The 17,517-nt window shown below is 49.1% G+C and overlaps 1 protein-coding gene across 3 annotated transcripts; it reads right to left on the reverse strand.

The window, feature by feature from the left end:
- Positions 1–1,153: 1,153 nt before the first annotated feature.
- CES3 (carboxylesterase 3) lies at positions 1,154–16,660 on the reverse strand. Of its 3 annotated transcripts, XM_055412604.2 has the most exons (13): positions 16,463–16,659; positions 15,168–15,372; positions 14,925–15,063; positions 14,640–14,773; positions 14,030–14,183; positions 13,818–13,922; positions 12,831–12,932; positions 12,342–12,479; positions 4,935–5,015; positions 3,499–3,646; positions 2,151–2,300; positions 1,920–1,998; positions 1,154–1,808 (listed from the first exon to the last, which is right to left on the reverse strand). In XM_055412604.2, the coding sequence occupies exons 1-13, from the start codon at positions 16,542–16,544 to the stop codon at positions 1,613–1,615; spliced, it is 1,713 nt and encodes a 570-aa protein (XP_055268579.1). In that variant the 5' UTR covers positions 16,545–16,659; the 3' UTR covers positions 1,154–1,612. The 3 variants fall into 3 exon arrangements, with proteins under 3 accessions (XP_055268579.1, XP_055268580.1, XP_088686193.1); XM_055412605.2 differs by lacking the exon at positions 12,342–12,479 and having other exon boundaries at positions 16,463–16,660; XM_088830067.1 differs by lacking the exons at positions 15,168–15,372; positions 16,463–16,659 and having other exon boundaries at positions 14,929–15,059.
- Between the last annotated feature and the right edge of the window lie 857 nt (positions 16,661–17,517).

Raw genomic sequence — 17,517 nt, forward strand, 5'->3', positions numbered from 1 at the left:
GCCAGGAACTTAGTCTGACTGAGGAAGGGTATATGTGGGACCAGAGTTGGTGGGATGAGATAGTGGGGGGAGGGGAAGTCATTGTGTTTGTATTAAAATCCAAATGTCTCAAGGGAAGGGTATATTGATCCTCAAAAACAAACCAAAGAAATGTGTGCCCCACTCAAAAACCTCTGGCTGCTTTTCACCTGTTGTTGCCTGGGAGGGCAGACCTTGTCTTCTCTCTGTGACAGCAGCTTGACTGATGCACTAGTCCAGATACCCACCTCCAGCCTGTTCTCCCGTGTCCTGGTGGTGCTCCGAGAACTGTGCAACCCCAGAAGTCAGTCTCCCCCAGTTAGAGGGGGAGGAAAGAGCACAGGCAGGCCATAAGCGGGTGAGGTACTAGGGCTGGGAAGTTTGCATCTCATGTCCAAGGGTCTGGGCCCTGGCCCTGCTGGACTCTGCTCTGTCTTGTGCAAGGGCCAAGACTGGGCAGCATGGACAAAGGGACCTCCCCCAGCCCTAGTCAGAGGCCTCTGAGATCGGTTGTCTGCTGGATCCCCTGAGGCCTCAGGACCCACCCTCTCTAACCCCAGGTCTCTGCCACCAGAGTCCACCTACCCTTCTGATCAGAGAGGACAATATTTGTCCAGAACTAAGCAGAGCTTTCGTGCCTAAAGGGCCTGGGTTCACATGCAACAGTCCCCACCCTCAGACTTTCTGTCTCTCACTCAGCAAGCATCCTTTGACCCCAGGTCCTGCCTGATCCTGGTATGGGACATGCAGAGTGGGGTCAGGCTGATTTCCACTCTCAGACAGCTTCTGAGAGGGGAAGAGGAACGCTGACACCAGCAGTGACAGCCTAGAGTGGGATGGACAGAGCTCGGGCCGGGCCCAGAGAAGGCAGGGAAAACTTTCCGGAGGAGGATCCTCTGGGGAGCTTGAGGTATGAGTTGGAACCTTCCATGGAGCAAGTGGGAAGAGAGAGAATTTTGGGCAAAATCCCCCTACATGAGAAGCAGGCAATATTTCACAGGAGTCACAGAGGGGCTGATGCTCTAATGCAGCGAGCAGTCCCTGACATTTTCAGCACCAGGGACTGGTTTTGTAGAAGACAATTTTTCCATCAACTGGGAAGGGGGGGGGATGGTTTCAAGATGAGTCAAGTGCATTACGTTTATTGTGCACTTTATTTCTATTATTATGACATCAGCCCCATCTCAGATCATCAGGCATTAGATCCTGGAGGTTGGGGACCCCTGCTTTAAGAGACATGACTGCCCATAAGCCTGGTTTTGGTTAAAGTCTCTTAGCAGTGAGAAAGGGCTTCCTAGATGGCACTAGAGGTAAAGAACCTGCCTCCTCATGCAGGAGATGTAAGAGACCCAGGTTCAATCCTTGAGTCAGGAAGATCCCCTGGAGGAAGGCATGCAACCCGCTCCAGTATTCTTGCCTGGAGAATCCCAGGGACAAAGGAGCCTGGCGGGCTACAATCCATGGGGGTTGCAAAAGAGTCAGACATGACTGAAGTGATTTAACACATAGCACAGCAGGGAGAGAAGGAGGCTGCCTGCCTGGGATGTAGCCACCCCTAGGGCTGAGCTCCAGCCCAGAAGGTCCAGGGCCTGCCTCAGAGTTCCTCCTGGGCCTTCCTGACCTTCTGCTTCTGCTGCCACTGCCCGAACTTGGTGGGAAGTATCTCTGCCCAGAGCTGCAATCGGGCCTCCCTTGGCTTCTGGTTGATCCGTGGCAACAGGCTGATTTCTAGGTATTCCTCTGCGTGGTTGAATGGGGGCCAAAGAGGCAGCCCCTTGCCATTGGGGTCCCTGGGTGGGAAGAATGAATGAATGAAGACCAAGGCCTCCTGTATTGCTCCCAGGCAGGCAGCTCTAAGTAGTCCCAGGTCCAAAGCCAGGCAGGCCTGTTTGCTTACTCACCCTGTCCGGGCAAAGTTGGTCCACTGGGCCATCATGGTGAGGCTCAGTTGCTGCTCCTCCTCCGTGGCTTCTGGAAAGGCTGTGGGAAGGACAGACTTGGATCAGGTTCAGGTGGGTCCTGAAGGAAACTCCAGGGTCCCTTATGCTGACCTGAGACCTCTGTTTCTGCAAGCCCCTCTCCTCCCCTGGTGGAGCCAGAAACTTAAGGATCACTGGTCCGTCCATCCTCACCCAACATGGAGCTCTCGTCCATGAAGAAAGGACCGCCGAACATGAAGGTCAGCTCGGCCCCATGATCAGCCCGCACCCAGGCTGGCTTAATCTTCGCAAAAGAACTGGGTCGATGCTGGAACTCATAGAAAAAGATGGAGACCCCAGAATCTGTGGAGAGAGGGCTGGATGAGAGATGGTCACCCACAGCCCGATCAGGCACTATCTTTGCTAAGCCAGGCTCATCATAACACCAATACCAGTGATAATAATGATGATGACAAAATGATGAACAGCAAGCCTTTACTGAGTACTTGCTAGATGTTCAGCACCATTCCATGTGCTTTATGTGTCAATATTCAGTTCATCCTCATAATAATCTATGGGTTAGATCATTATGCATTATGATTGCCATTTTATTTCTTTAAATTTTTATTTATTTGGCTGCACCAAATCTTGCTGTGGCATGTAGGATCATTAGTTTCCCCGACCAGGGATTGAACCCAGGTTCCCTGCATTGGGAGCTTGGAATCTTAGCCACTGGACTGTCAGGGAAGCCCCTACTATAGCCATTTTAGAAATGAGAAAATGAGCTACAGAAGGGTTTTGTATCTGCCCAAGGGATCACAAAGACAGGAACCCTGAACTGTTCTAGGACTGTGTTAGGGTTTAGCCACAACAAGGGTCTGCAATCTCCAGGATCGAATGCCTGATGATCTGAGGTGGAGGTGATGTCGTAATAAATAGAAATAAAGTGTACGATAAATGTAATGTGCTTGAGTCATCCTGAAACCATCCCCCTCCCACTCCTTTCAGGAAGGCTGAAAGCAGAAAAAAATCACTCATGAGTCAACTGCTGCTGCTGCTGCTGCTAAGTCACTTTAGTCGTGTCCGACTCTGTGTGACCCCATAGACAGAAGCCCACCAGGCTCCCCCATCCCTGGGATTCTCCAGGCAAGAACACTGGAGTGGGTTGCCATTTCCTTCTCCAATGTGTGAAAGTGAAAAGTGAAAGTGAAGTCGCTCAGTCGTGTCTGACCCTTAGTGACCCCACAGACTGCAGCCTACCAGGCTCCTCCGTCCATGGGATTTTCTAGGCAAGAGTACTGGAGTGGCTTGCCATAATCCCAGAGAATTGGCGATAAGCCCTGCTGAGCAACCTCTGACAGGTCACTGCACCTCTCTGTGCCTTGGTTTTCTCCTCTGCAGCGTGTCCTGCCAGAGTCATCTCTCATTGCTGTGACACTGCATCCCGGAGAGGAAGTGGTAAGTGGGGGAGCAGTGGAGTGCGAGGCCGTGTCACCTGTGATAGCTCAGGTCCGGGGCTCAAGTGGGAAGGGTGGGACAGGTTAGACAGTGATAGGCTTACCTTGGAGGTCTTTCGCAAATTGCAACATGGGTAAGGTAAAGATAATGTCACTTATCAATTCCTGGAAGGCTTCTCGCTTGGCTTGTCCATCTGAGCTGCTGCCTAAGTATTCCTTTATGATGGTGGGCATCAACTCTGTGGGCACATCCTGGGGTGAGAGGCCTTGTTAGACCCCACAGCCGGGGCAGACCCTTCCACGAAGTCCTACATCCTCCTGCCTGGCCTTTTTCATGTCCCAGGGCTCAGGTGCCAGGAGGCTAGCCACTTGCCTTCCTTGGGGGTTCTAGATGATATCTGGGTGGGAAGAGGTCAAATCTGGAGTTAAATGCTAGCTCTGCAATCATTGCTTGGCTGTGTGACCTCAGACAGTTGCTGAACCTCTCTGAAAGTCAGTTCCTCCCTGTAAGGTGGTTTGGCAGCCTATGTGAATCACAGAGTTCTGGCCTAGAGCAGGCACTCCGTTGACGTTAACTAGGAAGTTAGTGGACAAATGAATCATGGGACTTCCCCACAGCTCCAGAGAGCAGTGATGAGGTTGTGTGAGTGAGGAGGAATCTAGGGAGTCTCAAAGGAAGGAAATGTACATCAATACTGAGCACTTCCTGGATACCAGTTCCCTGGGAGACTCTTCCAATACAGCATCCAGTACCTTTCTTAAACAGCTCACATGGGTGGGAAGTAGCATCCCTATTTATGAGTGAAATGGAAGGTTAACTGTGGACAGGCAGCCAGGGTCAGGATTTGACCCCAGGTCCACATTGTTTCGGGCATCCCAGGAGGTGCTGGTGGTAAGGAACCTGCCTGCCAATTCAGGAGACTTAAGAGACGTGAATTCAATCCCTGGGTCAGGAAGATCCCCTGGAGGAGGGCATGGCACCCACTCCAGTATTCTTGCCTGGAGAATCCCAGGGACAGAGGAGCCTGGCAGACTATAGTCCATAGGGTTGCAAAGAGTCGGACATGACTGAAGTGGCTTAGCACACACGCACCACCACCTGGTTTCAGGTCTGACAATGCCATCTTAAGCTCTGGGATCAGATGACTGGCACAAGCTCTGCCTCTGCCCTTTACCCACCACGAGACCTTGAGCCTCAGTTTCCTCATCTGTAACATGAGGATAATGAAAGTCCCTGCTTCACAAAGATGTAATGAGGATTGGAGGATTTGAATGCCTATCTTAGTGCTCAGCACAGCACACTTCCTGGCAGAGTGTGTGCTCATTATGGGTAGTCTGTGATGAAAATGATGTGGTGATGACCTTCCTTTGAGAGCCATGTTGTGTCATGTCCAAGGGGATTCTTAGACAGAACCAAAATCCAACAGTTGCCCCCCAGGCTTCGTGGCAGGTAGGTAGTTGGGTATTGGAGGGTAGGGGGTATAGAGAGACTGTGTTGGGTTTGGCCCCACTGGACTACCCTTTTCTGCCTTTTTCTCACCATATTGGTCAAGAAGGGCCTCAGGAAGGCCAGCATGTCCTCCAGGCTCAGTTGATCCATCTTATCCAGGAGACCCCAGCCCTGTGGAGACACCAAGGCCCTCTCAGTGCTCCCTCATCACAGCCCATGCCCCTCACCCTCATCCTCCCAGCCAGCTCCCAGCTTGGAGCAGGCCAGTGTTCATAGCCCTGTGACCATGAGCTCATTATGGAGCCGAGTGTGGCCAAACCCACTAGCCTGAAGACCTCCCTAGAAATAAACTTCTAATTTAGGAGGTCGGGAAAAGCACCAAATACAACAAACAAGTGGTTAACAGCAGTCTCGGAATTTGTTCAATATTTTCATAGAATAACATCAAGACCCCCAGGTCCTGTAGCAGGGGTTACAAAGAAAGTTCAAATGTTGTCTTTAAAATTAAATGTTGACTTTAGGAACTTCTCTGGTGGCCAGGTGACTAAGACTCTGTGCTTTCCATGCAGGGGGCCTGGGTTCAATCCCTGGTCAGGGAACCCACATGCTGCAACTAAGAGTTTGCATGGTGCAACTAAGACCTGACACAGCCAAATAAATAATAAAAATAAAATAAACATTTTTTTAAATGTTGGCTTTGCATGTTACAGTTTTAAAAGCTTGGTCTCTGGTTCAAGTCCCAGTTCTGCTACTTACTAGGTGAATAACATGAACCAGTTACTTAAACTCTCTATGTCACAGTTTCTTAATCTGTAAGTGAGTAACAGTCACTCAGTCATGTCTGACTCTTTGCGACCCCATGGACTGCATAAGTCCCTGGAATTCTCCAGACCAGAATACTGGACTGGGTAACCTTTCCCTCCTCCAGGGGATCTTCCCAACCCAGGGATCGAACCCAGGTCTCCCGCATTTCAGGCAAATTCTTTACCAGCTGAGCCACAAGGGAAGCCCAAGAATACTGAGCTATGAGGGAAGCCCCTCTTAAAAAGAGTGACAGTATCTTGCCTCATGGGATTATTGTAAGGAATGGGTTAATGCATAAAGGCCCTGACAGAGTAAGTAGGATAGAAAGGTTAAAGTTATTAAAGTTATTTTCATGGCTCCTAGACTCCTGGCTAATCTTTGCAGCATCAGGAACAAAGAATTCATAGATGAATAAACACAAAAAATGTGCACCCAAAGGGAGATGTTAATCTTCACTAGCAATTAAGGTGCTAAACCAAAGGCCACGGAAGCTAAAGTAGCAAACTTTTGAAACAGTTGTTCTACAAGATCAATATACCAATTGCTCCTATACACTAGCAACGAACAATCTGAAGGTCACATGAAGAAAACAATTCCATTTACAATAGCATTGAAAAGAATGAAATACTTAGGAATAAATTTAGTAAGGGAAGTACAAGACTGTACATTAAAAACTAGAAGACATAATTGAGAGGAATTAGAGAAGACTTAAGAGAAGACTCTACACATGGACATCACCAGATGGTCAACACCGAAATCAGATTGATTATATTCTTTGCAACCAAAGATGGAGAAACTGTATACAGTTAGCGAAAACAAGACCAGGAGCTGACTGTGGCTCAGATCATGAACTCCTTATTGCGAAGTTCAGACTTAAATTGAAGAAAGTAGGGAAAACCACTAGACCATTCAGATATGACCTCAATCAAATCCCTTATGATTATACAGTGGAAGTGAGAAATAGATTTAAGGGACTAGATCTGATTGATAGAGTGCCTGATGAACTCTGGACGGAGGTTCGTGACATTGTACAGGAGACAGGGACCAAGACCATCCCCATGGAAAAGAAATGCAAAAGAGCAAAATGGCTGTCTGAGGAGGCCTTACAAATAGCTGTGAAAAGAAGAGAAGCGAAAAGCAAAGGAGAAAAGGAAAGATATAAGCATCTGAATGCAGAGTTCCAAAGAATAGCAAGGAGAGATAAGAAAGACTTCCTCAGTGATCAATGAAAAGAAATAGAGGAAAACAACAGAATAGGAAAAACAAGAGACCTCTTCAAGAAAATTAGAGATATCAAGGGAACATTTCATGCAAAGATGGGCTCGATAAAGGACAGAAATGGTATGGACCTAACAGAAGCAGAAGATATTAAGAAGAGGTGGCAAGAATACACAGAAGAACTGTACAAAAAAGATCTTCACGACCAAGATAGTCACGATAACGTGATCACTGACCTAGAGCCAGACATCTTGGAATGTGAAGTCAAGTGGGCCTTAGAAAGCATCACTACTAACAAAGCTAGTGGAGGTGATGGAATTCCACTTGAGCTATTTCAAGTCTTGAAAGATGATGCTGTGAAAGTGCTGCACTCAATATGCCAGCAGATTTGGAAAACTCAGCAGTGGCCACAGGACTGGAAGAGGTCAGTCTTCATTTCAATCCCAAAGAAAGGGAATGCCAAAGAATGCTCAAACTACCGGACAATTGCCCTCATCTCACACGCTAGCAAAGTCATGCTCAAAATTCTCCAAGCCAGGCTTCAGCAATATGTAAACGGTGAACTCCCAGATGTTCAAGCAGGTTTTAGAAAAGGCAGAGGCACCAGAGATCAAATTGCCAACATCCACTGGATCATGGAGAAAGCAAGAGAGTTTCAGAAAAACATCTGTTTCTGCTTCATTGACTATGCCAAAGCCTTTGACTGTGTGGATCACAATAAACTGTGGAACATTCTGAAAGAGATGGGAATCCCAGACCACCTGACCTGCCTCTTGAGAAACCTGTATGCAGGTCAGGAAGCAACAGTTAGAACTGGACATGGAACAACAGACTGGTTCCAAATAGGAAAAGGTGTACGTCAAGGTTGTATATTGTCACCTTGCTTATTTAACTTGTATGCAGAGTACATCATGAGGAATGCTGGGCTGGAAGAAGCACAAGCTGGAATCAAGATTGCTGGGAGAAATATCAATAACCTCAGATATGCAGATGACACTACCCTTATGGCAGAAAGTGAAGAGGAACTCAAAAGCCTCTTGATGAAAGTGAAAGAGGAGAGTGAAAAGGTTGGTTTGAAGCTCAACATTCAGAAAACAAAGATCATGGCATCTGGTCCCATCACTTCATGGGAAATAGATGGAAAAACAGTGGAAACAGTGTCAGACTTTGTTTTTTTGGGCTCCAAAATCACTGCAGATGCTGATTGCAGCCATGAAATTAAAAGACGCTTGCTCCTTGGAAGGAAAGTTATGACCAACCTTGATAGTATATTAAAAAGCAGAGACATTACTTTGCCAACCAAGGTCCGTCTAGTCAAGGCAATGGTTTTTCCCGTGGTCATGTATGGATGTGAGAGTTGGACTGTGAAGAAGGCTGATCGCCGAAGAATCGATGCTTTTGAACTGTGGTGTTGGAGAAGACTCTTGAGAGTCCCTTATACTGCAAGGAGATCCAACCAGTCCATTCTAAAGGAGATCAATCCTGGGTGTTCATTGGTGGGACTGATGCTAAAAGCTGAAACTGCAATACTTTGGCCACCTCATGCGACGAGTTGACTCACTGGAAAAGACTCTGATGCTGGGAAAGGTTGGGGGCGGGAGGAGAAGGGGACGACGGAGAATGAGACGGCTGGATGGCATCACCGACTCTGTGGACATGAGTTTGAGTGTACTCCGGGGGTTGGTGATGGACAGAGAGGCCTGGCGTGCTGTGATTCATGGGGTCGCGGAGAGTCGGACACGACTGAGCGACTGAACTGAACTGAACTGAACTGAGAGAAGACTTAACTAAATGTAAAGATGTTCCATGTCCATGGATTGGAAGACTTTATTGTTAAAATGACAATACTTCCCAAATTGAACTAGAGTTTCAGTGTGATCCCAATCAGAATCTCAGTTGCTTTTTTTTTCTTTTCAGGAATGGACAAGCCGACCACAATTCACATGGGAATGCAAGGGACTCAGAACAGCTAAACAATTATTCTGGACTGATTGTCTCCACATAAAAATATGTGGAGTCATCATCCCCAGTACCTCAGAATGTGATCTTATGTGTAGATGAGGCCATTAGTCAAATTCAGATGATTACAGAAGTAATCAGCAGGGTGGGCTCTAGTCTAGTATCAGCTTCCCTGATGGCTCAGTGTGTAAAGAATCTGCCTGCAATGCAGGAGACACAAGAGTCACATGTTCAATCCCTGAGTCAGGAAAATCCCCTGGAGAAGGAAATGGCAACCTACTCCAGTACGCTTTCCTGGGAAATCCCATGGACAGAGGAGCCTGGCGGGCTACAGTCCACGGGGTCACAAAGAGTCAGACATGACTGAGCACAGAGCACTGTCTAGTATGTCTGGTGTTCCTGTAAAAGGGGGAAATTTGGACACAGAGATAGATGGGTCAGAGGGAAAGTAACATGAAGCCAGAGAGAGAATGCCAAATATAAGCCAAGGAATACATGAGGCTAACAGAAACATTAAAAAGAGGCATGGATTCTCTCTCACAACACTCAGAAGGAACCAATCTTGCTAACATCTTGATTTCAGACTTGTAGCCTCTAGGACTGTGAGACATTTAATGTCCATTGTTTAAGCCACTCAGATTGTGGTTCTTTGTTATGGCAACTCTGACAAAATAATAAAGCAATCTTGAAAAAGAAGAACAGAGTTGAGGAATTCACACTTCCCAATTTTAAAACTTACTGTAATAATGCTGTAATCAAGATACTATGGCAGTGGCATAAGGATAAATTAATGGAGTAGAATTCAAAGTCCAGAAATAAACTCCTTCATTCATGACCAACTGATTTTCAATAAGGGCACCATGACAGTTCAATAAGAAAAGAATAGTTTTTTTCAACAGATCATGCAGGGACAAGAAGATACTACATGCAAAAGAGCCCTAACTCACACCATATACAAAAATTAACTTGAAATGAATCTAGACCTAAATATAACAGCTAAAACTATAAAATTCTGAGAAGTAATCATAGAGGTAAATCTTTATGACCTTGGATTTAGCAATCATTTCTTAGGTATGACCATTAAAAAAAAAAGGGCAAGCAACAGAAGAACAGATAAACTTCATCAATTTTTTTTTAATTGTGTGGCAAAGGATACTGTCAGCAGCGTGAAAATACAACCCACAGAATGGGAAAAATATCTGAAAATCATGCATCTGATCAGGACGTCTATCTAGAATATATGAAAAATTTTACAGCTCAACAATAAAAAGACAAATAATTCAATTTAAAAATGGGCAAAACAGAAGACAGTTCTCCAAAGGAAATATTAAAATGGCTGAAAAGCACATGAAAAGATGTTCACCATTTTAGTTACTAGGGAAGTGCAACTCAAAACCACAATGAGATACCACCTCACACCCACTGGGATAACTACAATCAAAACAAAAGATATTAACAAACTTTGGCAAGGACGTGGAGTAATTGAAATCCTTGCACACTGCTGGTGGGAATATAAAGCAATGCAGCTACTTTGAAAAGTAGTTCAGCAGTTCCTGAAATGATTAAGCATAGACTTACTCCATGACCCACTGGTTCCGTCCCTGACTATATAACCAAGACCAATTAAGGCATATGTTTGCACAAAAACTGGTACACGAATGGTCATTGTAGGGGAATCCATAAGAGCCAAAAAGGTGGAAACAACCCAACTGTCTATCAACTGATGAAAGGATAAACAAATGTGGTGAATCCATACACTGAACTATTCAGCCATAAAAAAGAGGGAAGTTCTGATATCCACTACCACATAGATGGCCCTTGCAAACATTATATTAGGTTAAAGAAGTCAGACACAAAACCCCACATATTGTATGATTCTACTATATGAAATGTCCAGAAGAGGCAAATCCATAGATTTGACAGAAAGTAGATCAGAGACAGAAAGTAGATTCACGGTTGCCAAGTGTTGTGTGGGGGCCATGGGGAGGGATGAGAAATGACAGCTAAATGGGTATGGGCTTCTTTCTGCGTGATGGTGAAGCAAATGTTCTGGAATAAGTTATGGTGATGGTTGCACAGCTTTGTGAGTGTACTAAGAACCACTGAATTGTACATTTTAAAGAGGTAACTTTTATGCTACGTAAATTATATTTTTAAAAAGTTGACATTTAAAAAATTGTGCTCTGCAAAGGCTGGTAAGGTTTCAAGAAAGCCTGCAGACTCCAGGGACTTCACTGGTGGTCAAGTGGTTAGGACCCTGTGCTTCCACGGCAAGGGGCATGGGTTTGATTCCTAGTCGGGGAACTAAGATCCTGCAAGCCTCACAGCAGTCAAACAAAATGAAACAAAACCAAACAAAAAACCTGTAGACATTGCTGGTGGCAGTTTGAATCAGTGGAGTAATTTCAGAAAGTGCTGTACAAATAGCAACACATAAGAAGTGGAGAGGTTTCCATTAGGCATACTGATTACTTTCCATGGCTAAAGCTTTCACCGTGGATACTTAGTAAATATATGGTTGGCTGAAAATGTTATGGTTGTGCTCCTATCGAGAGTGGAGGGAAGGCCTGCGCTAGTGATGGGGTGAGCAGCCCTCTGAGTCACCAACTCTGAGAAATATCTTTAGCCACAAAGTCCTGGGCACAGCGTTCCACACCAGACAGGTTTGCCCATGTCTTGGGAGTCAGCCAAGTCAGCTCTCTTTCACCATTAACACTCACAACCAATGTTGCAAGTGTGGGGGCAAGGCTGCCTACCAGAGTCCAGGGCACTGTTTCCCCTTAACACTCGTCTGCTACCTCACACAAACACACACCCCTGGACTGTAAACTCCTGCAAACTTCAGTGAGTATCAACATTGCTTAAGGCTTTCATCTAACAAGCACCCAAATGTCCCCCTGGGGATTAAATACAAGGAACTAAGTCAGAGGACAAAAGACATGAAGACATTCACTGCAATATTAGCTTCAGTGATTAAAATGAGAAGCTGCCGAAGCGATGAAATGAAGGGAAATCATGAGACAACCCTTTCTTTGTGGAAGGCTTTGCAGGCATTAAATTCATTCATTGTGAAGATGGGTGGAAGAGGGAGAATGAAATATGAGAAGATGCTTAGAAGGAAGGTATGATGGTGACACTCTGTGTGGGGTGTTCCGTGCACCTGAAAAGGACTGGAAGGCATGTGGGCCATGATGTCTTCCAGTGACTTGACATTGTCAGAAACCTGGGAATCTCAGGTGGTTGGTCGCTCAGGTACAGAGTCACACTAACTAGTCTCATAGAGCCTGATTTATAAACCAGACATCAAGGCAGGAACATGCCATGGATCAGTACTGCCTAGAAAGTACAAAAATGTGGTCCCTAAGACGGAAACATTTGCTTTGAGAAAATGAAACTGGGTCAGCCTCTGCCTTCTCACCTATGAGACAGAAGGGTCTGAGCTCACAGCGTGTGGAGATGAGGTCGGGGTAGGAGAGAACCGCCTGGGGCGGGGAGGGCCTTGAAGGGCACACTCACCCTGGGGATGAGCCAGCCAAACTCGTGGTTGTTGACACCGAAGAGGAAGGGCACAGAGTGGAACTGCCTCTCCCTCAGGAGCTCCTCAGGGCTCTTGGGAAAGAAGGTGCCATCGATGCTGTACGAACCTATTTTTTTCTGCAGGAGAAAACAGAGAGCCTCCCAGTCAGGCCCTCAACAGATGGGACTCTAGAGATCCCTTGGCTGCCTGCCTGGGTGGCTGAGCCTTAAGGAGAAGAGAGAGGATGAGATCACCAAGGTGAGAAGACTGGAGGGAGTCGGGAGACCAGGCCCATGATGCTTCTAAGCCGTCTTCTTTGCTAGAAGACCCTCAGGACTGGGGTGGCCCCCTCTTCATGCCTCCGGACCCTTCGCCTCCCGGGTAGCTGCCTCACCCCACACTGCTGATTGCCCCTCTGTTCCTGCAGGCACTGGGCAGAACCCCCTCTGTGTCACTGCCCACTGCCATTCCCCAAGAAGTGAGCATACCAACTGGTAGGCGAGGGTCACCTCCTCGCTTGTCTTCTGCCGAAGGCACTGCACCATCTCAGCCGAGGAATCAGAGTTGCAGGCCAAGGAGTCTGCGAGGGTCTGGGGACAGACAAAAGTGTCTTGACTTTCTCTTGCCCATCAGTGCCCACTGCCAGCCCTCTGCCTCCCACAGAGAGAGGACGAATTTGTAGGAGAACTGGGGCATTGATGTAAGAGATAGGACCTTGACACTAGCCAGAGATCTGCCACCAACTCAGATAAGCCTTCCTTGCCCACTAGCTTGGGTGGTCCCCAGGCACCCCACGTGTCCCCCATTACATCACTCCTGTCATTATCTGAGTGTGTGTGTCTGGATCCCCTCTACCCCTGTGAGAACAAATTAGTGTCATTATCTAATTAACTCTAGTCCCAGAGTCAGTGGGCTCAAAAAAGTTTTGTGGAGTAAGGGAAGGAGGTGATGCTAGTTGTAAAGAACTTGTCTGCCAGGGCAGGAGATGTAAGAGATGTGGGTTCGATCCCTAAGTCTGGGAGGATCCCCTGGAGGAGGGTATGGCAACCCACTCCAGTATTCTTGCCTGGAGACTGCCATGGACAGAGGAGCCTGGCGGGCTACAGTCCACAGGATCGCGAAGGGTTGGACACAACTGAAGTGATTTAGTACAGGCACGCAAGGAAAGGAGAGAGGGTTTAGGTGGGGAGGGAGTCATGTGTGTGCTATTCTGGCAGGGAGGGGGCCATGGTTGGTGCTGAGGCTGGAGTAGGGTCAGGTAGCCCGTGAGGCTGGAGGGATGGCGTCCGGGACCATGTCACACCCTAGGAGCTCTGGCGGTTTTCCCTGAGTTCTCACTGGTCGTGTGCTTCCTTCAGCCTTGTGTGTCCCTCTCTGCCAGCAAGGAGCTGGCTACTGGTAACACCTCCGCCCTGGGATTCCAAGAGCAAGCATAGGGCAGGTATACATGGGGTGAGAGAGAAAGAAATGCAGACCTGAGCCAGGAGCCAGGGGTCAGGGTCCAGTAACCCCGGTATGGTGATGATTCCACTCTGTGCTATAGCTCTGTGGAACAGCCCTGCAGCCAGTGGGGACAGGACCTGGGGTCAGTGTGGAGGAAAGATGGCTGTCAGAGGAGGGCAGCAGATCTGGGAGGTCTGGGACCACAGGAGATACCATTGCTGGCTCCCTCCTTGGGGTGACTCACCAGGGCAGAGACGACAGAGGCCCCGCTGGATTCACCAAAGATGGTGACAGAGTTGAAGTCACCCCCAAAGTGGGCGATGTTCCCCTGCACCCAGCGCAGAGCAGCCACGACATCGAGGAAGCCCCAGTTGCCAGGAGCGTGCTTGTCCCCAGTGCTGGCGGTTGGGTGGGGCAGTGGTTAGGGCCGGCTGACAGATCTTACTCAGGCTCTGAAGTTTTGCTCTAAATCAGCCCCTGGGATGCCCCACCTTCCCTTACTCCTCAATCTGGCCTGGCTATGAGCGATGCCCGGTAGCCAGATGCCCAGTATGTGGGATGGGTGGGCCTGGCTGGGCAACCCGCCAGCTTTGGCTCTCCAGCGGCTTCTGGAATGTGTTGCTCCTTGACCCTACAGACTCTGTTGACCCACAGGCCAGGAGCCAAAGTCTTGTGCCCAAAGGCCCAAGTCCCACTGTCAAACCCTGGCTTTGGCTGAGCCCCTCCCCCAAGGGGGTGGAGCCTCAGCTGACTCTTCTCCGCCCAGCACCTGCTTGCCTGGGACCCGGTCTCGTTTCGAGCTCCGGACCCTCACCCTGCGCAGTCACTGTCCTCTGCCAGGCCTGCTGCCTCACCTGAAAAAGCCAAGGAATCCCAGGCGGTACTGGACTGTGACCACGACCACGTCCCCGTAGGCGGCCAGGGCGGACCCATCGTGGGAGGTGGCGGTGCCAACCACGAGAGAGCCCCCGTGGAACCACACCATGACCTGCAGAGACGGCCGTGGGTCAGTGATCCTGGCTGCCCATTGACTGGCTCAGGGCATTCTGGGGACTCCTGGAGCGCTTTCGGAGTGGGGTTGGGGAGGGGTCAGGCCTGGCCACACTGGCTGGGTGGACAGGGCCCTCTGGGCAGCTCACTGGCCTTCCTGCCCCTGAGGGGGCCTCAGCCGGGCTGTAGATGTTGAGGATCAGGCAGTCCTCCGAAATGGGGAAGGTCTGGTGCTTTCCGTCCAGCGTAAATCTGCTATTGTTCATTCTCTCCAGATCCTGCGGGCACCTGTGGTGGAGGAGGAGCCCGAGGGCCAGTGGGTCAGCCCCACCAGCCCAGGCAGCTGGACCCCTGCCACCTGCCTGCCTGCCCATCTCCACGGGGCTACTCACATGGCGTGGGCCCTGCTGGCATCTCGCACGCCCTCCCAAGACTTAGCTGGGTGCGGGGCCGAGAACCGGTGGGGCCCCAGGGGCGGCTGGGCGAATGGGATGCCCAAGAAGACGTTCACAAGACGGTCTGTGCCCTTCACGCCCACCTGCCGGCCTCGCACACGGCCCAGGGGTGTGTCCACTTCAGGCTGAGTGACCCCCGGCCCTGAGGGCAGGACAGAGGGACTGTGGATGAGTGGCATGGGGTGGCAGATGGACCCAGTCTACTCTCTGAGCACCTCCTCGGCCAGGCCGGCTTCTAAGCACTCTGATGAACTGCCCCAGCCTGCCTGTGAAACGGGTCTGTGACTATCCCTAAATCCTCTCTCCACCTCTCCAGGTTGAGTCAGTTCCCCCTAGTGAGCAAGCTAAACCCCCCTGCTACCCACAGACCTGCCAGATGAGCAGTGGGTGATGGGTTTGGGCCAGCCACTTGCCCTCTCTTAACTCTCACCTACTGAATAAGGTGTGACAAGCTTATCTTTTTGTTTTTTCTGTTCTGATATTTTGATATCTGGCTCGCTGGCCCTGCCCTCCCAGGGCCAGCCAGTCCTTAGAGATGGTAAACCACTCACTGAGACATGTGCCTTTCACAGTCAATCCAGAGGCCATGCCCCCAGCCACTTCTGGGCACCCTCGTGCTCCTGGCAACTAACCACTTGCCCTAATCAATGCAAGGCCAGGTCTTGGGCATCTAGGGACAGCCCCGTGCCCCAGAACCTACTGAAACCATTCCAATGAGCTAAGCCAGACCTACTCTGCCTGTCTGACCTGTTCCTCCCACAGGAAACAACAATGAAAGCTCTCATCCACATCCCTCCCCATCCTGTTCATTTCCTCTGCCTCCTGAGAGACCCCTGCTTCCCTGAGAGGCCCTGTTTCTAGGCAATGGCAAGTAAACTTTCTTTCTCATGATAATCATTTCTATGTCTGTGTCTTACTGATTAAATGAAACCCTACGAACTCTTAAAAACATGACAAATTGCACTTAAAAATGGTCAAAATAGTAAATTTTATGTTTTGTATATTTTATCATAATAAAAAAAGAGGGGAGTAGCATTACCCGGATGGTTGCCCCTGCCCCGAGAGGATGTTCAACCCTTGGCATTCCGGTGAACAACTGAACAGAACAGAGGGCTCCTTCTCCTAGCAGGCTGCCCACCTTCCCTGTCCCTACCCCACTCTTACCCTCTCCTCCAAGTCCTCCCACCAACCCACAAGCTCCCACCTCTGAAGGCCCTGCATGTGTGTCTTACCAGTGGCTGTAGCAGAGAATGCCAGGAACAGACAGGCCACCCAGACCAGGACCCCGGACCCCGATCTTACCACTGTGCCCATGCTTCTCACTCACACTCAACTGTGGGCAGAAGTGGTGGATGGTGGAACAATGTCCGTGCCCTTTGGCACAGCCAATCTCTAAACGGTTGTCAGGAAAGCCTCAGCAGCCCGCCCCCACCTGACTGGTGGCCAGTCCAAAGACCCAGAGGCTAGCACCCAGGTTGGGGGAGGAGTGAGGTGGGGCTGGGAGAGCAGCCCGGCCAGCAGGAGCATGGGTGATATGACAGCCCTAGGCAAAGGAAGGTGCTCTGCAACCCGGGTTCAAATTCCAGCTCTCCTGACCCGAGACTTCCAGGACACTTTGTACACTCATTGCAATACACACATATCACCTACCTGAGGGAGTAGTGGACATGACCCTGGTGCCAGTCCTACTCTGAGTGAACCAGCTCACCAGGGTGGGGGCCACTGTCTGGTCCTACCTGCTGGAGGGGCACCTGAGCTCTGCTGCAGGGTAGAGGGAACTGGGATTAATGCCCCCTTTAAAAAAAAAAAGTATTTATTTATTTTTGGCTGCATCAGGTCTTTGTTGTGCAAGCAAGATCTCCTGGCTCAGGAGTTGGGGCACTCAGGCTTAGATCCCTGGAGGTATGTGGGATCTTAGTTCCCCCACCAGGGATTGAACCCTCATCTCCTACGTTGGAAGGCAGACTCTTAACCACTGGACCACCAGGGAAGTCCCTTTTTTTTCTTTTTAAATTGAGTCTTCCCTTGTAGCTCAGTTGGTAAAGAATCTGCCTGCAAAGCAGGAGACCCAGGGTTGATTCCTGGGTTGGGAAGATACCCTGGAGAAGGAAATGGCAACCCACTGCACTATTCTTGCCTGAAGAATTCCCAAGGACAGAGGAGCCTGGCAGGCTACACTTTATGGGTCCTCAAGAGTCGGACACGACTTAGCAACTAAACCACCATCAAATTCACATTACAATGAACCATTACAAAGTATACAATTCAGTGGCATTTAGTGTATTTG

This window comes from Moschus berezovskii, chromosome 22 (assembly GCF_049115385.1).
Source record: "Moschus berezovskii isolate FMDL1 chromosome 22, NW_MosBer_1.0, whole genome shotgun sequence".
In the NCBI taxonomy this organism is placed as follows: domain Eukaryota; kingdom Metazoa; phylum Chordata; class Mammalia; order Artiodactyla; family Moschidae; genus Moschus; species Moschus berezovskii.

Bases quoted from the DNA above. Each gene is read 5' to 3' on its own strand.
- CES3 (XM_055412604.2), bottom strand. From the start codon at position 16,544: ATGGGCACAGTGGTAAGATCGGGGTCCGGGGTCCTGGTCTGGGTGGCC. The intron at 3,647-4,934 runs GTGAGAAAAAGG...CTCTCACCCCAG, and splicing joins GGCCCTTCTTGACCAATATG to GATGTGCCCACAGAGTTGAT. The intron at 1,809-1,919 runs GTGAGTAAGCAA...CTTCCCACCCAG, and splicing joins ACCAACTTTGCCCGGACAGG to GGACCCCAATGGCAAGGGGC.